This window comes from Thunnus albacares, chromosome 2 (genome assembly GCF_914725855.1).
Source record: "Thunnus albacares chromosome 2, fThuAlb1.1, whole genome shotgun sequence".
Taxonomy (NCBI): Eukaryota; Metazoa; Chordata; class Actinopteri; order Scombriformes; family Scombridae; genus Thunnus; species Thunnus albacares.
This window is the reverse complement of record NC_058107.1, coordinates 18,691,664-18,717,042: the sequence shown is the minus strand read 5'-3', so window position 1 is coordinate 18,717,042 and position 25,379 is coordinate 18,691,664. Positions and strand designations below refer to the sequence as shown.

Below are 25,379 nucleotides of genomic sequence, written 5' to 3'. Positions count from 1 at the left end.
CAAAACCGTTTGCTGATTGGCTGAGGAAACAAGAGTTGAAGGTTGAAACTGCTGTCAAAAGAACTGTCAACTGAGAGAAAAAGCGGTTTCATACAAAAATGCGTCGTTTGGACACTGCAGTAGTTAGCCTATACAATACCGTAAGTGTTTTGAAAAACAATATTTACTAAGTATTTTACCCACACTAAATATACAGTGCATTTAACCACTGTAGTATTCAAGCAACGCTGAATCACTCGGCGCCCTTCCTTACCACCATGGTGTAGTTTTATATTAGTGTAAACATGGTGGGGATAATACTGAAAGCTGTATTATACAGGAAAGAGAAGAAAGTAAAAATCTGTATCCTAAAGCATAGTGCTCAAACACTGCTTAACCAGTCGATCAGCAGACAATTAACTGGTTAAAGTTGATAGATTGCATGGATACTGCTTCTAAAATGAAAACATCTGCTTGATTTCGCAGAACTGTAAATTTAATACCTCAGGATGTTTGGTTGGATTTTTGAAGTTTGGTCAGGTGGAAAAAGCAATTTAAACATCACTTACTGTATTTAGCAATTAAGCAATTATACAGTTAATTGAACCCTATAGAGAGATTTGATTGATATTTATAGGTCTATAATAGATAAAGTCCTCACTTGATGACGTCAGACTGAAATTTTTGTGGTCCACGTTTCCCTCAAAGTTTTCACAATGGGGTACAGTCAGCTAGCCACAACAGCATCTTGATTGCATTTAATGCGTGTTTCAAATCGCCCTCAATTTTTCCTTCCCAGACACCCCAGAGAGTTCTGTGTGGAAGAAGAAATGTGTCAGATTGCAAACCACACATAAAAAATGTTTAACATATTTTGCTACAAGCGTGGCCGAAAACTGGCTGTCAGTTAAAAGTGATTTTACGTGTTTGGGTGGTGAGTCTGGTTTCTAAGAGCAAGAGATGACGCGTAAACTTTAAACAGACTCACATCCCTCTTAATGTCATTAAGTTTTATTGTTTACAGTAAAGTGATCCGTTTACATCCATGCCTAACTACTGAGCTGATTTTTTAAATCAGTTCAGCTTCAGTATGATGGGAGAATAATGAGAGAGAACATCATTACTTAAGGTGTTTATCTGTGCATAACATGTTAAGTTTGATGCCAAGAGAAAAATTTCATTCAAGCAATGTTAGGGGAAGCTATCCATTGGGGGGGACAATGGTCGCATGTTTTCTTTAGTGTTTTAACCCTTAAATGAAATATGACTTTTACAAATTGCAGAGCATGTTGGCAATTCAATTAGGCCTACACTGGTTTTCTTGTGCCAGAGGCTCAATACTTTTACAGAACCGTTAATCACCAAGGAAAAACCCCTGTACATTTGAGTTTTGCTTTTCATTTAAGCAGGTTTTCACTGTAACTCATCCCTATATTGGATATGTGAAAATGTTATTGTGCAGCTGTATCCAGGGTTAGGCTAGAGGTTACATACAACTTAATGTGTATGCAGAATTACTGATCTTAATTGTACAAGCCTGGCAGGGTAGACATGTTGTTTTGTTTAAAATGATTGCCGTCTTTTTCAAATGAGTCTTCTCTTCAATGATTTGAATACAGTACTGAAGTTGATGTGATCGCTGTTTCACTCCTGTTTGTTCCAGTAGTTTGCAGATAACTTTTTCTATGCTAACGAATGCTTTAGTGGTACAGTTTCTATTATGGAATATGAATTATTGACTGAAGTAATATTTAGTCTTTGTGTGATTTCAGCTTCTGTTCTTATTTTTTCACTCAGTGCCATTAAAGTTGGCAGTAGAGTTGAAATTATTATTGAGGATTAAGTCAAGCGAGCATGTTCACTTGAGGAGCATAGAGATAAATACATTTGTAAGGCTATGTTGGCAACACAGTCCACTAAGAAGACACATTGCCAATGATATTTGGCGGAGGTGGAGGTCACTTGTTCCACTTTGCAGTTGTCACCAGTCTCCAAATACTTTTGCTACCGTAAGGTGACAGGAAATCTTTCAATCTATAAGGAGGAGTTTAGGAAAATGTAGTGTCTGTATGACCCTGACCCATTTGCACTACATCACTGTCTCCTCTGCAAGCAGCAAGAATATATGCACTAAAAGTGTCCATGCTGTAGTTTTTCAAACCTTGTTTTGTGTTGAGACATGCATCAGTCAGGTCACGGTCACATTTCATTATTTCTGCCACTGACATGATCATGGTGTCAGCAAGATTTTACCTACAGACACATTTTTAGCCTATAAGACTTGTTTTACAACATATTATATTAGCTATTTGCTGAATACTGTTCATATATCAAGTGTCCTAAGAAAGATGATACGTGGGAAGAGTAATGAAGAAAAGGCCTGCTGCTATTTGGGACAGCATTGCAAAAATAATCCTTGACTGATCACAGTAACAGCGGACTAGCCAAAGAGTTTTCTTGTTCATCTCAACCCTCATCAAAGCATGAGGAGAAAGTCCAGTGAAAGCACAGTGAGAGGACTTGCCTAATTGTCAGGGCCCATTAAAGAGACAGTTAACTGCTTTGGCTTCTTCTGCTCTGTATGAACTCCTCATTTAAAACACTAGATTCATAATTAGAGGCTCTCTTTCTGACTGGACTCTCTAGAAAATCCCTCATTTGCCTAGTACTTCCTACACACAGAGTTATGTCTTTCTGTTTTCATATGAGGCAAAGCTGAAGAAATGACAATGAAAAGGTTGAGCAAAAAATTACAGAGGGAGTAAGAGAAGAGGATAAAGGCTGTGTGTCATGACTGTAGGGGAGCTATGGCTGATGATTTAAACATTCCAGTGATTGTGTGTGCTAATCGAGTAACTAAACAGATGCCAACAGGAAGACTTCAGGATTGACTTTGAAGGTTTTGCGCGGTTTGCCATTCCTGACAGACAGCGCTGTTTATTTAATTGGAGTGTCCTTCTGTCATTACCACAGGGTCATCGTCCCTGCACAACAGATGTTACAGTAACTAATGAGTAGCTGGGCTCACTTTATGAGGTTAAAGTTGAACCCTTCAGCTCCCTCATCTTGTTCAGCCCCTTCATCCAGCCACACCCCTTCTTGAAGCACAAAGGGTCAACTTTAATCTGTTGGAAGGTTCTTTGTGCATGTGCACATGTGCATACATTGGTATGTCCGTGTGTGTGTCTGTCAGATCTCTGCTTTATCTCTCATTTTGAATAACCTTGACCTCCTGCTCTGTCAGCATATATGATGGTGGATATAAAGAAAAAATACAAAAACCCACCCAAAAAACGTGCTGTCACGTCATAACTTATAGCACAGTGACCGAAGGGGCTCATTTTCATTTTTTAAACATGTCCAACTTGGCTAACTGCCAATTTAGCTGTCCTTTTCCCTCCATCTCCACACTCTTTGCCCTGTATTTAGGTAGGGGAGATGTCCAACTCACCTCTCACTTCACGTGGAAGCAGTAATCACATGTTCTGGCCTGGACATCCGCAATCAAGTAAAAGTTTCTCAAGCTATTTCAGAGAAAAAAAGACAATGTGTAGCCAATAGACCAAAGGGACCTTTTAGGAACAATTTCATAGATCATATTGTAATCCTTAGATCAACATCTTTTGTAACTCTTCTGTTGAACATAGGCTGTTTCTGGCAATGGACTGAACCTAAACTGCAGTACTCAGTCAGTTAGCCAAGACATTAGCCTGAGGGTAAGGTGACATTATCAAACAATCATGCTCAGTAATCACACTGAACAGTGTAGTATTTGCGAATAATGATTTAGTATCAGTATAAAGTAATTTTTGCTTGGCTCACTGTGGTCAGAAATGGCCATGGATGAATTTCCTTGAGACATGATTGGCTGCAGTAGTAAATAATCGGCTATTCTCTCCTTCGTTTACATTAATCCAAACCCCTTCACCTGATTGCACGCATGACTTGCAAGGCTGGCATTGGTCTTTGCTCCCTATTTTCAAACTGGGTAAATTTCCATTTCTGGGAATGTCAACTATCCACCAGTATCTGAATAAGTCCATGCAGTTGCAGAATCATGCATGTAGTTTTAAGGTTTGTTGCGAAGGTTTGTCAGTTTAGAGAGCTTAATCAGGCTTAATCCATCTCAAGTGGCTATTTGGTTGTAAAAACAGGTCATGAGATGTAGTTTTACTATGCAAGGCGAGGATGTTTAGACCCACACTCTGAAATACATGTATTTTATATCTTTGGATAAATGCACACACAGAATAAAATCAGACCACAGACTGGGCCTTTTAGGTAATAGTCTTCAATGTATCTTTCATAGTATGTAATTACCTTGTTTTGTGGTTAGGGAGCCCACACTCCCACACAAAATCCTGCCAAAACCTGTTAATCTCCATGTGGTTCCACTGACTCAATGAGACCCCCATTGAAGACACACACCGAGGCTTTTATTACGAAATCCATGAAGTAAAACAATGAGGCACATTGATGCAACAGAAAGATTAACACAACCGTACAACATCAAAATTGATTGGAGGGCTGTCTTTTCTAAAGACAATGTAACAGCAGGCACACTAAATATCCTGAGCACAATGCAGTGGCCTCATTGCTGGAAACAATGAATCACATTGGCTCCTTGTTAAAGGTCTGGTGTTGTGGAAAACAAGAAAAATGAGCTTTGGGAATGATTAGGGTGATGGTGGGGGCCCTCCTGCGCTGTTAAATTACTCAATTCAATGTCCTCGATCTTTTTAAGTTGTTTGAAATTTTGAAATTCACAGCTCAAGAGCTAGTGGCATTGAGGCGGAACCTGTTAGTACGTCACTCCAGAGAGTCAAATCAAATATGCTAGGAAGCTTTAGCATCAGCCCACCTCTGCACAGCGCTACGCAACTTCTGTAGTTTGTATCGTAGCCGGATGACGAGCAAAGCAGGACACTGGAAGTCTGCTGTTGTACTTTGTGAGGATACTTCGACACAATCTTACTGCTCTGAAACATCCTTTTGAAATATCAACTGTGCAACAGCAGGTTCTTCCCCTTCCCATTCAGGATCAAACTCTGGTTCATAGGCTGTTATATACTGTCTGACGTCTCCAGCTGCAGCCATTACTCCAGGTAAAGATAGGGCATAAGGGAATTTGCATTATTCATTAGGTTGTATTCTGATTGGGATCAGAGTAGGTGGTCATTAATAATGCTAATTTTATGTAAATAGCTTCCGCAACAGCCTGCTGGAGGATAGAGAGGAATCTGGCCTACAAGGAAAGATGGATTTAGAGAAATCTAAACAAAATGTCTCAGATATATTTAAAATAGACTCAGTATTCATAAAAATTAGTCAAAAAAGGCCATAGCTAATACCAGATATTTAAGAGTTTCTGAATTCCTGTCTTTGATTGTCTACAGGTCTGAAGGCCGTATGGGAGACATGAGTGGTAAAATTCGACAGATTGCTGTAACCACTGACCCAGGCACCCCTTATTTCCTGCGAGTAGACTGGGCCATAGACCTTGGCGCTGGGTTCACACTAGCTCTCACTGATGGCAGCTCTGCATGGATTGGAGAAGGTACAGTATGTGTTACATGTAAGGATACAGGTATAGGTTGAGTCTGCTACAGATCAGTCATTAGCGACTTTATCACAATATTCACAACATTCTCAGGCCACATTTGTAGCGATTTTACCCACAATTTTAAGCTTATATGCACTACAAAGACTTGCATCTTTTCTGTGCTGACTAGATTGGGTTGTCAGCAGGTCTACCATTCATCAGGCTGTCCAAACTGTGTAGGCACCTGGCTGAATCCTGTCTCATAATATTATAACTGTTGGTCCTTTAACCAGAGGCACAGCAATGACCTTGTTTTCATTCATCCCTCTTCACTCTTGTGCTGCAGCTTACAGGTGTATAAAGTAGATTAAACTCTACAAGGCTTGCCTTTGTATATGCAAGTCAGTGTTCAGTGTGTGTGTGTATGGTTACATATGCACATGTGTATGTTTTCTCTGGAGGGACACCTGGAACATAACTGCTCCCTAGTTTTCTATTGCTGTCCATCTGCAGAGCTGACAGGCAGAGATGGGGTTGTGACAGCTATGTGCAGGCTTCTGGGTCGTCAGTGTTTCTGTGTTTGATGTGTTAATTGGGACCCTCAACCCCTTGTGAGCAGCTGTGCAACAGCTGATGACATTCCCCTTGGTTTCTCTGCATGCTTCCCTTTAAATCGGCTTTCACATGCACTCATGCATTACTACATAATTCATGTTTATAGTTTTCTTCTGCAGTCTGCTACCACCTCTTTGCCCTCTGTCCAGTTTCTCTCAACTGTATGACAAAAATGAGAAAAATGCTTTCTTTGTGTCCAGTTTCAGAAGATGAGGTGACGAGGGAAGCCAATGACATGGGGGTCACAAGGGAGAGATATGTCAAGGATCTTCTTCAAGCACTAACGGGAGGTGAAGAGGGAAGAGGAGGGGGAAGGAGAGTAGGTGACACAGAGGTGTATTCTTTCCAGCTCACTCCAGATCACTGTCATCTCTCATATCAGAAGATCTGTAACGGCATCTCGGTGAGCAAAAGCTTTGGGAAGCTATTTATTATTATACAAATATGTATTCACATACAAGAAAGATGGGAAACCGTCACTCTTATCCTCATGCAGAAGGGAATACAATAGGGTTTAGTTAACACACCCTTTACATTTTTAGGTTTTAAAGGTCATATAATAAACTTTAAAACACACACACAAGCAGCAGCTTTAAGACTTTATTCAGAAAATACAATAAATGCAGGGGTTGTCTGGGAAAAAAGTTGAACCTGGCTCAACTTTTGCTGCAACACCATCCAGCAAATTGCTTTGTTGGCCAGTCAAAATGCATGCTCACATTCCTGTAGATTACTTTGAAATGTTAATGCCATATATCTACTGTTTACTTCACCATTATTATGATAAAAAATGCAATTTCACTGTGATAACTTTCCAGAGTTCTTAAAATCCTGCCTCATAGTTTTAGCTGCTCTGGAGTGTTCTGGTGTCTGACAAACTCTCAAACTCATGAATTTATTTCTCAATTAGCCTTTCTGGATTGCCAGCAGGTGGCAAAAATTGCAGCAGTTGCTACCCACCTTGCCCGAGGAGCACATTGACATGTCCTCAGTAGTAAACTGCTTACCTCTTTTGCTGACAAATGGCACCAGGTTGGACTGCAGCTCTGAAACTGACTGCAGTGTGTCTCTGCAGATGTTTTGCATCAATGATACTATGTGGACAACATTCAGGGATATATCATATATGTTAATAAAATATAATAATATACTATCCAATAGAGGAATGGCAAACTCCTTAACTAAATTGGATAGACAAGTGTCTATCTGTTTTAGAAAGTCGTCATTCTTAATTATGTAGATCTATCAGTAGTTCACCCTTGAATTCCTCAACATCATGTACCTCCTCATCCCTGTCATTGTTCCCCGAGGATAAATGCAGCTAATGACATACAACAAAATAGAAAGGAAGTCTTATTTTTTACAGGGGGCTGTTAAAAAGATAAGGTTTATAGTCTCTCCGCATTATTGCAGAATAAGAAAAGCCTGTGCCTCCAGGCGACTATGGAAAAAGCCACAGATAGGAATCATTTAGTTTGTTACCGCTCATCCAATAGCAACAGTAAGAGGTTGTGGTCTTATGGCCACAGCTTGTAAATGTTCAGGGAAAAAGGTTGAAAGTTTGTTAAATGGAGAGGTCGAGTTAGCTTGCATTGATCTAAACAATAAGTTACCCACATGAAAGCACATCCCTTGTTAAATTTATGCAACAGTCACGGACAAAAACGAGAAATGTGTGGACGGATACATGTATCACATGCTGTGCTAAGGTGGTTCTTACACAATTCACAGTGAGTGACAGGTTTGATGGAGTACAGGTCATGGTGCTTTCAGAAGATTTTGGTGTTATTCTTCCAAACTAAGAGAGCATGTGGTTGCCTCCAGGGAGCAGGTCACTTGGGGTCCTGTGACTTCTGTGTAGGCAGAGGAGACCAGAGGGAAGGCCAGAGGGTTATGAACACTGTAGAGACCATAAAACTCAGATTTATGGATAGGGCCGTCTCTATCTAACAATGTTAAACAACAGTTGATTTTTTCCTTCTCTTCCTCAAACTCCCCCTGGCTTTTTGCCTCTATGAGTGTGGGCCATGAATACAAGTGTGCCTATGTGTGCTTGCATCCATGTCTGGACATGTGCAGACATACTGTTGGTTTTAGAAGAGGTTGCCTGGCTATCAGCCTTTGGGTGCCATACTTGACAAACAGGTTATTTCAAGTGAATGGAAAATGGTCTCATCCCATATTTCAATAATGGAATGGCGATATTATATATTTTACACAACATGGATTTCCTTTTGTTTTGTGGATGTTTGTCCCACTTTCTCTTTCTGTCAGATACAGAAACACGCAGAGGCACATTTCTTAAAATGTGGTTCATTCCAAGTATTATTGCAAAATAGAATTTGATAGAGTAGTGTTACTACTACAGGGCTATTAGTCAATCAGTGGATTATTGTTATTGGCTGTATAGCCCATTAATGTCTGTTATTGTTGATTAATCTACCAATTTTGTTCACGATGAATCGACATCCTGGAATCCAAGGTGACATCCTCAAATGTCTTTTTAGTCCAACCAACAGTCCAACAATTACATTTACAGTAAACCAAGAAGAGCAACAAGTTCCCAAATTTGAGAGCACTAAACTAGCGAATGTTTGGCATTTTTACTCAAAAAAATAACTTAAACGATTATTTGATTATTAAAATAGTTGCTGATTCATTTTCTGTTGATCAACTAATCAATTAATTGACTAATCAGTGTTGCGCTAGATTATTGTATCTCATTGCACTTTAGGGAAAAAAAATCCTTTATACACTCCATCAAATCACTAACATTTTCTGACCTTGTTTTCATGGAATCTCTGTGAAGTGGCACAAACAATAAACAGCAGCCATCATTTGAATTTGTATTCCCTAATTACACAGTTTCATTGTTTTTTCATTGTTTGTGTGAATGAATGCTTTTGTAGGTGTTTAGGTGGATTTTTTTTTGTTGCCAAAAGGAGCAATCAGATCACACAAAATGATTGACAGTGGCCCAAATTTATCCAGCCCTGTGTGTGCTTTCTTAAAAATGCAATCCATGCTCACATCATTGCTGACTGTAATCATCACTGTGTGCAGAGTGTGTGTGTGGTAGACACAAATATGATACAAGCCATTAAGTGCAAACTACTACTCTTGTCTAACACCTGCTTCTTTTCTTCTCTCTTTTCTTGCTCTCCCTGCCTTTTTTTTTTTTTTTTTTTTACACGTCAGAGGTTAAAAAGTGGAACATATTTTCCCAGCTGGATAATTTGAGGGTGCAGAAATGACCAAAAATGAGACAAGTTTCCTTTGGGAATAGAAGAAAGGAGGGTAAAGACAAAACAGGTGGTGAACTTAACCTGACATTAATATTTTATGAATATGACCCCAGAAGTTGTAATGATGAATGTAATTTGGGTGGTTGTTGTTAAACTGCTACTAAGCAGGTGTTTTACATGGCTAAGTCAGACATTATCTCCTCCTTAATGTCTATTTAAGTACCAATCTGTCACTGGTGGAAAAATAAATATTCCAGCACTACCAATACAGGCCTGATTCACTGATGTAGATTGACAACATCATGGTGGACTTGTGGTTTACTCTGTCATCAATCTGTTGCCTCTCTTTTTGTTTAGTGAAGAGAACAACTTTTCCTTTTGAAATACATTTTAATAATGGAAGTAATAAGCAGTTATAAGTTGCACTCTAAATATTCTAATATAAAGCGCTGTTGGAAACTAACAAGGGCTTCCTGTCATTTTCTAGGAACTGTCACTCAGTCTTTGACTATCACTTAGCTCAGTTCTTATTTCAGACCGCAGCTTCGATCCAGGAAGATTTAATTCTTGACATTTGTGGTAACTTAAGCCACAGGATTTTGGAGGGCTCTGGGTGGATGAATTTGACACTGATTGCTCCATGTTTTATGTTTGTCAAATAGAGCTTGTGTGGGTATTCCAGCTGCACATTGGGACACCACTCACATATTTCACTGGAGTAGTGAAATATGTTCTCTTCCTCTCTGATTCTGATTTTCCCAAATTATGAAGTGCTAAATTGTACAATATTCATTTGTGTGTGGTTATGCCTCCACAGCTTACATTATTTACAAACACTAATGTTTGTAAATCATGTATATATCATTTCAAAGTGTGGGGTTTTTGGAACTATGAATTACATACAATCTACTGAATGAGAAAGCAGTTGATATAATGGACTAAAAGTAAATGCTGTACAGACAAAAAAACATGGCAATACAAAACATTATACGGCAATTTTGATGCATATTTCTTTTCTAGTAACTTTTTTAACTTCAACGGCTTTTATTTGGTTATCCATTGGCTTGTTTTTCTATTTCTTGTCTTCCTGTAAGTTGATTTTGAGTTAACATTTGGTGATGTTTTTCCACATCTGGTCTGTGTCTTTCTTCCACTCTTTTTATATTTTGCAGCTTTACCACTGTGTTTGGTGGCACATCTCAAGGCTGTCCCATTTCTCTCTTTCTTTTCTACCATGCCAAACATTATCAAACCGTGCATCAAATAACATTCTTGGGCCTCTCAGCTGTTTTAAAATGCAGATCTGTGGAGTTCACAGTGCATATAATTTGCAGTAATAATACCTTGTCAAATAGCAAGAAAAATTGCAAACCACACATGAATGACTCATCGTTTTAAACACATGATAAGAGATCTCTTTATCTGGCTTTCATCTGGATTCGCATAACGAATTCCCAGTGAAATGACTTTCAGCCTGTGATTCACAGTCACTGAGCGTGAGTTGTCAGGCCACTCATTTCTGGTATTTGTGCAGTTGTGGTATTGGCATGTAGGGCTGCAACTAATAATTATTTTATTATTGATTAATCTGTTTGTTATTGACCATAAAATAACAGAAAGTAGAAACCTCAAAATTTCCCAGAGCCCAATGTCATATCTTTAAATTGTTTGTTTTGTCCAACTAAGGGTCCAAAACTCAAAGATAATCAATCAATGACACAAAACAGGAGGAAGCAGTAAATCCTGCTGAACCAGTGAATGTTTGGCATGTTTGCTCAATAAATGACTTACCCAATTAACGAATTATCAAAATTGTTGTTGATCCATTATTTTCACCTACTAACCTAGCCTGTATGGAACTAATGTAAAATAGGGCCTGCCTTGTATGATTTTTCACCTAAATTGAGTGATTGAAATAAAGTTTAGTATATTTTTCTCTCTATTTGATACTGTGCCACGGCATTCCTGATGATTGTGGGAACCTTCGTGTTATCGGGGACAGACTGGCTGCTGTCGCCCCTCACTTCCTGCGCCTTATCTGGCCTTACGCCTCTGCACAGTGGACGACGGAGCTGATGGGACAAGCTGATCTCTGCTTCATGCCCACACTTCCCATACTGTGCACCCTTGCTTGCCCTTGAACACTGTCTCTTTGTCATCATGCACACAGCACTCGCCCACTCACTTCCCCGTTCCCTCAAACACAATAGTTATTTTGAGAAAGATAAAGAAAAAGGAGATTTGATTACTGGCATGTTCAGCATATTTTTAATATGAGTTCAATTATAGTTTGAGGGCATCGTCCTGGTCTTGCATGACATTGTAAGAATTTCATTAAGAGCTAGACCTCTTCTTAGCAAATGAAATAAATTAATATGACAGGAATATTTAATCTCTGTATTACAATAATGTCAATTTAGCGTTATTGACTACTTGTTATTGATTAAAGGGGGTTAATGTCCTCGGACCCTTAGGAACATATGGTGGGTCTCCAGCAGTGTGTTGGACGGCGCTATAAAGAAAGTTTTGTGTTTTCTGTGCCCACACTGTGTTATGGTATCACTTTCACAGGGACTGTGTTCTTTTGGCTTTGTCTTCCACACCTACGTCCCCCCTTCTCCACGGGTTTGACCTTATGATCTGCCTAGCTGTCTGGAGACACACACACACAAACAAACAGTTAGACCACACACACTTGTATCTTGAAACCAAGACTTTACATTCACAACCTCTGCTAAATCTCAAATCCAGATCTGATGTCCTCTTTTATGTGCTGCTTTTTCTGGTGTAGATGATGTATCATTTTGTATATATCATCTTGAAAGTAGGTTTTTCAGGGTTTGTAAGGTCATGAACTCTACCTCAGATGACACAGAGATGTACAGTAGGATGCATCTCATCTGAGAGGTCTTTACTCATTCTTTCTGTCTTTCATATTAGCAGCACTGATTTTTTAATTGTCAAAAATTTGCCAACCCTTTGGTATAAAAGTCATATGTCTAATTTGGCTGAAACAACTGTTATGAACAATTTCACTATTCTATTGTTCTTCAGATTGAGTAACATTAGAAAAATGTGGCAGTGGGTCGTGGATCACAGACAAACTGCAGTCTGACCTCCCACATGTTGGCAGCGGCTGGCAGTGTGCAGACTTTTAACTTTATCTCTGTGTCTCAGGAAAGAAGCAGAAGCTCAAGAAAATAAAGAGAGCTATTTAGACATTTCCTTTCTTTCCACACGGAACCTTAATCTGTTTTACTATCTTTCACTGATATTTTAAAAAATAGCATGCTGCTTGGCCACATTTTTAGATGCAAATCTTGTTTTATGCATCCTTCCTCTTTTAGGCTGCACGGTAAGTTAGAAATAAACTTTTGGTTATGTGGAATTCACATGTTTACTGCAGCAGGTTTTCTCAGAAACCCTGAAAGCAAAGACAGTAAAATACACAATCTTTGGTATTTAAAAGAAGGAGAAGATGAAATAAACAGCAGCTGAGTGTCATTACCAGTGTTAATCTGGTAAATGCTTTTTAATAGTAAATACTCTGGTAAATAATTTTCAGTCTATTGTAAACATGGGTTATGCTTCCATCAGTTTAGATCTCTATATCTGGTGTTTTAAACTGGTAAAACCAGCACAGCACTTCAGTAGGGACCGATCACAGAGGCAGAACAGTGCAAGTCAGGAAGATTTATGGTATATAACAGCGTCAGTGGGTTAAACTTTGATGACAAACTTTGACAAGTAAGGGTTTGACTTTTACTGTAGATGGACATTACGACATTCTTTAAAGTGTTTAAATATTAGTGTACTCAGCATGTCAGGGTCACAGGCCTTCACATTATCCTTTCGCACGTGGTTGATTTACTGCTAAGTGACTTTCCTCTGGAAGTACGGTGGAGATTTAGGCACAGGTAGAGGCAGGTTAAGGAGAAGATTGAAGGAAGGTTTGAAGCGAGGTGCAGCTCAAACCTTCAGAGCCTTTGCAAGTATCACTCCTTGAAAACTGCACAACTCTGCATCTGTGCATATAGATATTAATGTGTAAAATTTACTGTATCATTGAGTAGAGAAATTAGAACTTTTACAAACTATTTTATAAAACTCTAAATTCACAATCATGACCAAGCCAGACGTTGCCCATTCTCACTTGACCTCCACCTAGACTAATCTCACTGTTTTGTATTACTGGTGGACCATCTTACACAAACACTGAATCACAGCTATGTCAACCTGTCGATGACTTATGAAGATCAGTGTCACACACAGATATCCTCTAAATCCCTGAGAGGAGCCTGCACTGGATCACTGTGACATCCTGATGTTTCTCTAGATTTTTATGAGTTCTTAGGAGCCTCATCCTCCTTAGATCCTGGGTGGTCTACTCTGTATCCCGATACCATTAAGAGGGCTTTTGTTAAATCACTGATTTCCTTGTTGTGATCAGGCTGACCATTGGCAGCATTGGCACCGAATAAGAAAGTACAAAAGAGCTGAGAGGGCTTATACTACTTGTGCAAAAAAGATTTTTCGCAGAATTATCTCACATTCTTAAGTATATTATGGAATGATACTGAATGGGGTCTTAACCTTTGAGCAGTCACTGTCTGCAGTAATTTAAATGTACCAAAAGTGTTTTTGACCACTTGCAAGTATTTGATTAGCAATCCCAGTTTTGTTTTCTTATCTCATGCCTGAAAAGCACATAAGGGCAAAAAAGGATTTTATATATGATATGAGGTAATGGAGGTAATATTATACATTATATATATTTAGAGAAAGAGAAAGAGACTAAGAATAGCGGATAGACTGAGACAGCCTTGTGATGTGAACGTTGACTCATTGTAACATGTTCATGTTCACCCATGGAGGGGAAAACAGCTGTGTGGCCTGCCAGGACAGCATCAGCCCAGGACAAAAATGACAAGTATTTTATGAGAGTGTTTGAAGATGGCGGCTTTATTACAGTGGGTCTGCGACCTCAACGCAGCCCACTAAGATTTAGCACCTCATCACCTTCTGGTTTCCCAGTGTATCACGAGCAGCACCTCTGTGTGTGTGTGAATAGGAGAAGGATGTTGTTGCTGGAGGAGGGAAATCTTGACAGGTATCTCCAAGGCAACAAGCAAACACAGTTTGTATGGCTAGTTGAAAATATTTGGCGTGACAGCTTTGATGAGTGCATACTGACACTCAGTCATTCTGTGTTTCTTTGCCTTTAGGGTGTGTAAAATGTTAAACTAATCTAATTGTAGCTAGTACACATTTTGCCCTACATTCTTCATTCATTCATTTCAGTTTGAGAGCTAGAATCCCAAAAATTTTACACGTGGTCAAATTGTTTGAAGGTTTCCACATTTATCTTTAGCCCGCTGCAGTGCCTCAGCCCTGCTCTGTAAGTTTGTGCCAAAATGTAAACCAAATGAGGAATGTTTTATTACATCTGAAGCTTGCCTGTGACTCCAAGAGCCACTGACAAGAAGCAATGGAGAGGAAACTGTGTGTTCACTTGCATAGTTTACTGCTGACCGATGAATATATCCTGTATTTCTACCAGACAGAAGAAAACACCTCATCATCACATAAAGTCTCCCACTTCAAAGAAAATGTGATGTAATGGTTTGTTGCACCTTCAGAGCAGAGCTTCTTGGGACGGCGCAGAGGTGCAGATGCTTACTGAAATTTCACTGTAAGCAGGTTCTGGAAGCTGCTTTAGATGAGTGTATATTTTTTTGCTTAAATGTATCCATTTATGTATTTGTTTTCTCATGCCTTACCCATGCCAGGGTTAGAGTGCCATATGTCCTTTTTCCTGGTAACTTTCTCTCTCCTTCTCTTAGAGGATCCCCAGGTATTCCCGGGGCAGCTAGGAGATATAGTCTTAAATCTGTCCTGAGGTCTCCTCCCAGTTGAACGTGCTCAGTACATGTCCAAAGAGAAGCACCCAGAGGTTATGCTTATTGTGTGCCATGAACTACCTTAACTGTCACCTGTCAATGCAGAGGAGGAATGGTTCAGCACTGAGGTCCTCCTTCATTGCTGAGCTCCTCAATCATTCATAAAGAGTGAGGCCAGCTACCCTGCAGAGAAATCTTTATTGCCATAAATACATGCAAAAAACAAAACAAAACTGTGTAAAAACAGTTTATAAAAACTGTATAATGTTATGAATTGTCTTATTTGATCTTGCTTTCTCATTTTCCCTCTTCTTTTTCTTCTCTTCTTCTCCTTCGTCCATCAGGTGCACTTGGGCTCTGCAGAGCTTCAGCCAGCTCCGGACCCTCTAGAGTTGAACCGGGAGATGATTGGCCAGTCTCTAAAGCACAGCACAGATCTGGAGACAGAAAACTGCCTGCTACTGGAGGAGAACCATAGACTAAAACAGCAGCACCAGCGAATACTTAGACAGTAAGATTGAGGAGGAAAGCAACACTGTGTTTTGTGCTGGTGGATTAAAATGTGTGTGTATCAAAGAATATGTGATGGAGAAGAAATGTCAAGTTCAAATGGAAAATACCCAGACAGAATCTAATTATCCTCTTAAGATATTCAGTACTGGTATTTGTTTATTGATTGTATTGTTTTCATGCAAACCCTCTTTGCTTTTTAACTTGCACTGCCAGCTGTTTATATGCGCAGCAGTCACACAGTATGACATCATCACTGGTCACCCATCTGAGAGTTTCGAGGGTTCCACCCAGTGTTGCAAACTGATTTCTGGGAACTAACTACTAATGATTCACTTGTGTGTCTTTCATTTTATATGTCCCTGATGCTTATTTTCAAATAGCATTTTTTGTGTAATTGTTTATCTTCTGGTCAATGAATAGAGTGTTGCCAGAGGTGGAAAATGAGAGTGACTTATGTCTGAGCAGGCAGAGTCACCCGCGTTGTTCCTCATAGCAAATTACCCTCGGACGCCAGACAAACAAGAATCTTCAGCTTTTTAAACATGTTTGTCTGTGTATGCATGTATACCTGTGTGTCATACGTTGTGTGTATTTGTGCACATACGTGTGTTTCTCATCAGGCTGAAGCAGCAGGTTCAGGATAAGGAGATGTTGGAGAGGGAGCTATACTCCCGTTTTGTCATGGTGATGAACGAGAAGAAGGCCAAGATCAGAGGCCTGCAGGATGCTGTCCGTCAGCTCCAGCAGACCAATGACCAGCAGAGAGATGAGCAGAAGAGACAAAGGTTTGCAGACCTTTTGTTTTCTTTGGCACATCTGTCTTTCTGCTTTAAAATGCAGGAATGAGTGAATTATTTATTTATTCTACACAAGTCTGGATTACTGGTAAAAGCTAACATCTGCCTCAGGGCATGTATCCAGTCACCTAATAAGCCCACTAATCAAATAGTTTTATAAGGAATATGCACTGTGTGGGGCTCACAGCTCATTTTTGCCCCAGGGCCCCCAAAAGGGTTTATCAGACCATATATTTCTCATGCATTCCTGCATATTTAACATCTTTATACAAAGGGATTTGATAAGTCAAAGTCCAGTCAAATGCTAGCTAACAGTTATCACCTTTAGTGCAGACTTACAGTACTCATTTGTCTATTACATTCTTTGATTTATGTGTAGAATTCGCAAGACACAATGTATTCGAGTTGTTATTTTGAATACTAATTTAAAAAGTTTCCCTACATTTTATGAGAAACACTTGCAGGTTTTGTTTCCAAGTAGGTCAGCACAGTGCTGTCAGATGTGCCACACCTCTGACTGTTGCAGAACACAGATGGTGGCAAATTTATTGTTTTATATCCTCGGTCATTGCAGGCCACAGTGCAGGGATGAAAGACTTTAATTACCTACAAGCTTTGCCAGCATAGTTAAGTGAGATGCTGTATTTTCTAAAGCATATTCACCCATTAACTTCATTTTTCTTCTTTATTTTTTGACAGTTTCTCTCTCTCTCTCTCATTTCCTTTAGTGACAATGACACAACTCAAGGTGAAGACGGCAGCCAGGACAGAAGAGAGGAGACAATTCAGAACATCCATCCATCACTGGAACCAACCATCCTCATCACAGGTGTGTGTGTCTCTGTGTTTCATCAGATGGGAAACTGCCTCTAAGCCCTGTGACCATTCTCTGCCAAGGCAGACTGAATAATTGAGTATTACTCATGAGTAATACAAAAAAACTTTTCCTCTTTGCCTGTGTCAGGATATGTTGCAACAACAATATGATGATAATAACCAGACTGAGATATCTTCTTAATCTCTAATTACTCAGAGGGAAATAACAAAGGCTTTTCTCAATGGTAAGGCAGCACCTGCCTGATGCAGTTGGCTGTGTGTTTGTGAGTTTGCACGTAAAACTGTGTGAGTTTGATGGCCATGTAAAAACCTTTAGAGTCTTAAAGGGCTTCCTATCTTGATACTGTGGATACTTGAAGCCATTTTGGACTTTCTCAAAGGTCATCTTCATAGAAATGTATGTACCATCAACGCATTGTGGTCCGATATTCCACTCACTCACACATGCACCATGTCTTGGTGGAGCAGGGTGTGCAAGTATTGAACATGGCAAATTTTCGCTCATTCCCATCACTCCTTGTGATGTCATAGGTCACAATCTGACTCAATAATGATGCAAACGGTCAGTGAAACTCTTGAGTTCTAGCTTCCCTTTAGCTGATTTTTACTGTCCAAAAAAAGTGATGGTTGAAAGTAATTGATTATGTAAGCAGGGGGTTTGTACGTAAACTTAAAAGCACACACAAGCAGAGAATATACCCTTGGGTAGCCGGGTTCTGGGAAATAAACTCACCCAACAAAGTCTGCTGTGATTGCTTCAACACGGCCAGTCGTGAGGTGGTCTTCCCCTTCCTGCATCATGCAGAGCCAGTGTGACATCACACCTGCTGAGTCATATCCCCCTGTACTACTGCGCTGCACTCTGCTGGGATATCCCCCTGATCGCTCTCTCAATGGCTGTGTTTGTGTTCAGAGCCAAACTCAAGCCACCCCTAGAGGATAATACAGTTGCAAAACACACAGATGTTGTAGTAACTTCAGCAGGTTGTGTCATTTGGCTCTAAATTGCTGAACTCTCTCTCACTCACATACATACGCACTCACACCTCCCCTCCATGGCTTCAGTAAATATGGATGGAGGTTGTAGATTGTGCTATGTTGCGTCAGTATGGGTCTTGGATCACACACTTTGTTGCTGTGCAGTCTAAAAACTTTTTTGTGTTTTCAGCATGCCAGTGAAAATCATGCATCATTTATCTTTTATTGCTATGCCTTGATAAAGTTATCCGCCTAGTCTGTTGATATTCTAAGATTTTTAACATTATGTGTGTGTGTGTGTGTGTGTGTGTGTGTGTGTGTGTGTGTGTGTGTTTGTGTGCACGTGTTATATTTACACTAATTCAGCTGTCCAACAAATCAGTCTCTGGGCGTTTCTCTCCTGGCCTTGAGCACTGTAGTGGAAACAAGCCATACATAATAATGTTGATGCCTGTTACATTATGCTAATAGTTGCCTAATGCATTGTTACTCCTTTTTGTTTATTTTGTGCAGCCATAGTCTGGTAACCCCAGTGATCAATTAATTCACAGCCACCTAATATGCGCCACAATAATCTTGTGAGTTTACACATTCAGTAAACACAATAGTAATTTAAGTAAACTCTTAGACCTCACTGACATTTGTAACGTTCTATGCTAGGCCCCACCCATTTGGTTATTGCAAAGTTTGACCCAGATCTGAAACTGTGTGCGCAATAGCAGACTGGTGTTTTATTTACATTTAGAAATCTACCCAAACTTTAATGACATAGTGGGCTACACAATTCCCCTGTTACATGCTTGGCCCTAGTTAACCCCTCGTGCCTCAGGCTGTGTTTTCATATTGCTGAGGCCTGATAAGAGAGAGTAATGACAGAGCAGAAATGGAGACGAAAGAAGAAACTCTCTCTTTGACCTGTTCCCTCCAGGTTTAGCATCTGATAGTGACAACAGGAAGCATATCACTCACATTGGGGCGACAGAAGATAAAAGAGGTAGAGAAGGACGTAGGAGAATAAAAGGAGAGGCAGTGTGACACAACGGATGAGAGGGTGTCAGTGTTCCGATAGGGAGAGTAGTAATGGAAAAAACTGACAGACTTAATCTGCTCTTTATTTATTTTGCTCTAAATATCTACAGTGGCATTAACTTCATCATTCACATTATGTCTTTTATCTCCTAATCAGTTCATCTCAACTCTTCGAAGTATTTCTTTTTATCTAACACAACTGCTCAATCTGTTGATCTTCGAATTTGACTAGGCTAGCAGCAGTGTTAAAGGGCAAACAGGTGTGTTTGTATGTCTGTCCGTATATAAACGATTGCATACCAGTGTGATCCAGCTTGTGTGGAATGCCAGATCTCATTTCCCGATAAAGGTTGCAGGACATCAGGGGTGGAGTTGACTGGGGTTAACAAAGGTTATCTGAGGCAATATGCCCTGAAACTGCCACAAATGTGCCACAAGTGACACTGATGGAGGATAGGTTTAACCGATGAAGATGGAGAATTTGGGCTTCAGTAATGAAACCACCAGCAATCTCAAAAATTTGGAGCAAGACAAGATATTAGCATGCAGGCATTTAGAGGCATTTGACTGAACTTGCAGTTCAGTTGTTTTATGTTGAATGTAGACTGTAAAAAAAATGGACATGGCCACCGTGACGTCACCCATTGATTTGTGGACTCCCATTTTGAAGCCTTGATTTTGGACCGTAGTCATCTTGGATTTTTGGAGCCAGAAGTGACTATATTTGAAGAGGGTGGAGCTAGCTGCTAGCTTGGTTAGCATGATGCATTTACAGTCTATGTTTAATTGTGATAATGCTAGTGCTAATGCTAATTTTTGCTAGCGAAAAACTGGCTTCAAACGTTTAAAACCAAATGTACTTACCGGAAAAACTGAACATCCACCTTAGAGGGTCTCTTAGTAGAACCAAATGCTGAACAAGACTTTTAGGTGACCAAAATGTTACAATTAACTTTAATGAACTGAAAACACACTGCAATAGTGATGGCCATGGCTATGGCTACACTCAGTGAATCTGGGTTTATGCCAGTTGCATTATCTAATCAGTGTTGTCAGTGTGGGCCATGCCCAAAAGCATACCCTGCTTTATCATCTGTTCTACTCTAAATGGGGCCATAATTTACAAAATGAACATCATGATGTATTTAAGAAGACTTGAAACTAGCGATTTAGACCATAAACTCATTAGGAATCTGTTTACTGAGGTAATAAATCAAGTGAGTCAAGTAGGATCAATTCTCGTAGACTTTCATACAATCTGACTTCTTTTTGGAGCTAGTGGAGTCGCCCCCTGCTGGCCACTAGAATGAATGCAGGTTTAAGCCACTTCTCCATTGGCTTCACTTTTCAAACCTGGAGCTACCTGCTTGAGTTTGAAGCAACGTAATTGGCATCTAGTACCTTTGCCATACAGTAGACATGATGGATTTTTTCAGATTAACTGCCCTGACTGTTTTCTGAACGGCTCTGTGTGTGTGCACATACTGTTTGCAGGTCGTGATCTGACATGCCATGGCATCCCCGTGGACCACACCTTTTCTGATGATGAGGATGTACTACCGAGACGGAAACGTCACTTGCTTCACTCCCCAAGCCCGGAACCTTCTGAGCTGGAATAGTATCACAGGTTTGTCAGATAACCAGTGAAACCAATGTGTCGCCATAATTGGTACCATAGCTACTTTCCTTAAATTACTTACTTTTATTGGTTCATAAAGATGTCTGGGGAGCCTCTTTTCACATACTGCAGCAGTACAAGGACAGAACTTAACATAGAAAATTTAGGAGAGGGCCAAATTATATATCGCAGATTTTAAAGTAGGTCATATTAAGATAGTGTCAACATCACACAAACTTCTTACTGTTCCTTCATTTAAAAAAAAAGCTGTTCCATGTGGCTCAAAACCAGATTTTAACAGCAATGCAAGAAAATCATTTCAATCTTTGAGTTTAATGGCCCTATGAAACATTTTTCTCTTTTCCCTCAAAATTCATTCATGACTTTTTTTTCAGTCTCTGCATTCAGAAAAACGTCTGACTAAACCACCGCAATAACAGATGTGGGGTGCCCTACTGAATTTTTATCTCCCAATTACTTATTCTTCTCAAATATTGACTCATCATTTTATCGTCACAGAAAAACCCGCAGATGCAGAATGTCTGCCACTTCCCAGCATCCAATGGTCACAGCTCTGGCCTGTTATGTCTAGTATTTTTTTTTTTCTCTTTATCTTTTGGTATTGATTGCATTACTCATCAGGGATATAGTTGTCCCGCTGTCTTTACCACAGAACTAGTCTTAGATGTGGAGTTGGTCTCCAGCTGCTAGACCGGTTACCATCATCTCCTAATAAGCAGGATGGATTAAATGCATGACATGACATGTTTGGGGTTTGTAAAAATGTACTTGGCAAAAAACAAACACAATGTTTCTTCATATTCTATCAACGGTATATAACCTCATAAACGCTTCTGAGTTTCCCTTGGGATTGTGGCTAGAATTTAAAATGTATTTCTATGGGTGTGAACATCTAACAACATGACTTTGTAACGGTGGACTCACTGGTGGGTCTGACAGACTTAAAGAGATTAATCAGCCCCTGTTAATGTTTGGTTTTTCAGTGTCTCCTGTTCTGAATATCCGGCTTAAACATACAATGTTGTGAGGTCTTTTCTCATTCAGCAGCTGGATGTTCTCTCATACTGATGCACTATGGCTGAATGACCATAGATTCTTGGACTTCTGCTTTCTAGGACTGCAAATGGGATCACGCAAACACTGCATGTTGTTTGTATGCTACTGCTACACAAGAGTCTGAGTCTGAAAAGCAACATTTGCTGTATGTATAGTCTGAAAAAAGCATAAATAAATATTTTAACCTTTTTATATCTCCAGATTAAGTTGCAAAATGTGTCGCACTGGGATAATATCAGATTTTAGTTGCCATCATGTCATCAGTCAATGGTACATATAAGATAACCTCTCATTTGTTGTAGCTACACTTCCATGAAGTTCATAACATCCTCCCTCAGCTTACATTTGGGTGTTGGCTGGCAAATAAACAACACTGAAAATGACTGCAGTGTTTAGTGTCGCTTGGTCCAACTAAGCACTGACAGCAAAAGCTTGTGAGCTCCAGTAAAAGCATAAACTTTTTCATTTTCATCCTTGCCTTTGCATTCTATCAGATTTCCTTTGTTGCTTGTGTCTTTTTTGTTGTTGTCTCTAAACAAATAACATGAGCTCCTCACTCACAGTGCAATTCAGTCTTGGTTTGTATTTATACAATGCACTGTATTTCCCCAGTGTAAAGGTATATATTTTTTATATTTCTATCCTCTATCCCTTTCTGTTTTTCCTGTCATCGCCTTGCTTTCTCTCTGTCCTCTCTCCACCCTCTTCCTAAGTGAATAGATGACTTCCAGGACTAATTAACATGATTAAAGCTCTAAATCTAAGGCGGTTGTGAGAAACAGGTTCTCTTGATCCCTCTCCAGCATTGTGGCAAGCTACTTACCGCCACTCAGCCCTCACCTCATTTCACACAACCAAAACAATGACAACCAGGCAACAGAATCCTGGAGATGTCCCCAAATTTGATGCCAGATTTTGTCCCAGATTGTGAAAGCAATTTTCAGAAAGCCAGAGCATGTTACTGCCATCTGGTTCGCCTTAACTGTGACAATTACCTGCCGCAACTCTCATGAGACGCCCACTGCTTGTGTCTTGTCTTGAATAAATCAAAAGACGAGCAAATTAATGCCACCGTGATTTACCATGTGCCCCAGACTTTGTGCTCTAACCAGTGTTGCCGTAAAGACTTAGCTGAGATGCGTTAGTGGCCATGTGATAACAGGCACTTAACGCCCTCCAGTGCTTCCTCTGGAACTGATGGCATTGCTGCTAATGACTTGGAGAATGTGTAAGAGAATCTGGACCTGGAGTATGGAAGCAATTTCTCAAGAGTTCGACTTCACCCTGAGCTCGAAATCCGGCTGCCAAGCTCCGTGGCCTTGGCTCCGTGTGAGACCAGAGAAAGAGTAACACTACTGAAGGACATCAGGCTACACCCAGAAAACAGGGTGTCACCAAGGCACTAAAGCTGCTATGTTGCTGCTTATTCATCATGTCATGCTGATGTTTTCCTCCCTCTTTTCATTATGAAAATAAACTAAACTCTTTAATTTCCATTTTGTAAACCTGCATTTTGCAAACGATAATTTGACCTCCCCACTTCTTCTCGTTTTGATCTGCCCTTTTATTCTGTAGATGTTCTGTGGCCCAAACTACCTGAGGGGTGTTTAGCAGAGGGTTAATAGGGTTAGTTTGTCTCTCACTGTCTTCACCTCCTCACCTCTTCCCTTACCAGCTTTAGGTCCTGAGGTCATCACAGTGTGTCTTCACACTGACAGTAATGAACCCATGGAGAACTACTCAGGGACTTTATCTGACCATTCTACCTTTGACATCTGGACCTGCCTGCTGTCTTTTATGATTTTGATGATATCTACTCAACTCCTGAAGACAACGGGTGGCCGCCAGGATAATCCCACAACACGCGCTTCCTGGTTTAGTAATCCCCACAGGAATGTTACACTCTCCTCCACACTTCCCATCAATATGGCAATTTTATAAAGGGATGTGCAGATCAGTGTATGAGGATAACTTACAGATGAATGGATGACAATGTGCGATTGAGGATGAAACGTGTGAAAGATTAGGAGACTATACTGAATATTTTAGACAGTGGTTCCATTTAGAAAATTGCAAAAAACATGTTTATAGATTTAATTTTAAATATTCTAAAAACGGCATTTGTGTCTTTTTTAAAAAAAAAAAAAATTAAAAATACATTTGTATTGTTTTCATTTTCATTTTTGATTCAAACACGTATATATTTTTACTTAATTTTGAAAATGTTCTCTGGAAATGTTTTAAAAAATACATGCTGGAGAGGAAATAAGATTTTAACATGTGAAATATAATGATTAGATTATATTTACTGTTAACTGTCTCACAAGACAAAGCATGTTCATGTCAGCTTTAGACTTAAGTAAACATTTTACACTGTTATACATTTGCCTTTGTGACATTTTCTAAATAAACTGTCTAAGATGCAAACAACAAACCTTTATGAGAAGCATCCTTTCCCTGATCAGATAAATTCACTTGAAAGCCTGTCATTGATTTTAGACATGTGACTTGTTTCAGTCCTGAGATGTTTCATACTATACACTGGGTTTTAGATTTGTCTTAATTTAATAAAGGCATGTTTTCCCTTTAACATGCCTTTAATGTTTCTGTACTGTCGAAGCCTTTAATATTCAGATGATAGATCTTGTAGCCTGAAGAATATTGATTACTTTTAAGACTGTAATAATTGAGGAGAGACTGTAGTATTGATGTATTTCATTATGACATGAGATACCAGTTGACTGCATGACTTAAGCTGACTTTCTACCAACACAAAAGTAAAGCATATTTAAAAAAGAGGGAGATATATGAACTGCTTGAGGAAAATGAAATCTGATGACTATACCTAGCCACCTCCTACATGCCTGCTGTATCACCGTGTGCCTGTCTTTGTGTGGACATGTTTTTTATAACTCAAGAAAATGAAATGTGATAGAAACCATCCAGTTAAACAAAAAACACTCAAATCGTTCATCCAGCAGTCCAAGTGATTTGATTACATTTTTTAGCACCATGCTGCATAAAGTGACATGTCAACAAGTTCCTTCCATTTGTTGTGGAGCCCTAATTGCTCCTTATTTTCCAATAGTATAAAGTTCAGATGGATTTTCATTGATTAACTCCCTTATTGTTGGCTTGTCATACTAGCTTTAATGACATTTTGACTAATCAATTATTTTTAAAGTTGGTAACTAAGTTGGTGACTAAGTCCCTAATGTTTGAGTGGAAGCGGGTGAATTCCCGATAGTC

At 39.6% G+C, this 25,379-nt stretch overlaps 1 protein-coding gene and 1 long non-coding RNA gene across 6 annotated transcripts; one reads left to right on the top strand and one right to left on the bottom strand.

Moving 5' to 3' along the window:
- The first annotated feature begins 12 nt into the window (after positions 1-12).
- Positions 13-24,265, top strand: LOC122994957 (DNA repair protein XRCC4-like). Of its 5 annotated transcripts, none has more exons than XM_044369818.1 (8): positions 13-140; positions 5,376-5,536; positions 6,337-6,539; positions 15,626-15,792; positions 16,415-16,579; positions 17,320-17,420; positions 17,625-17,652; positions 20,930-20,989. In XM_044369818.1, the coding sequence occupies exons 2-8, from the start codon at positions 5,389-5,391 to the stop codon at positions 20,934-20,936; spliced, it is 819 nt and encodes a 272-aa protein (XP_044225753.1). In that variant the 5' UTR covers positions 13-140; positions 5,376-5,388; the 3' UTR covers positions 20,937-20,989. The 5 variants fall into 5 exon arrangements, with proteins under 5 accessions (XP_044225753.1, XP_044225726.1, XP_044225744.1 ...); XM_044369791.1 differs by lacking the exon at positions 17,625-17,652 and adding an exon at positions 23,806-24,265 and having other exon boundaries at positions 14-140; positions 20,930-21,062; XM_044369809.1 differs by lacking the exon at positions 17,625-17,652 and adding an exon at positions 22,190-22,322 and having other exon boundaries at positions 14-140; positions 20,930-21,062.
- On the bottom strand, positions 17,760-20,547 carry LOC122994981. The gene is made up of 3 exons (XR_006406697.1): positions 20,300-20,547; positions 18,763-18,819; positions 17,760-18,360 (listed from the first exon to the last, which is right to left on the bottom strand). It is a non-coding gene; the product is annotated as an uncharacterized LOC122994981 (long non-coding RNA).
- Positions 24,266-25,379: the final 1,114 nt, after the last annotated feature.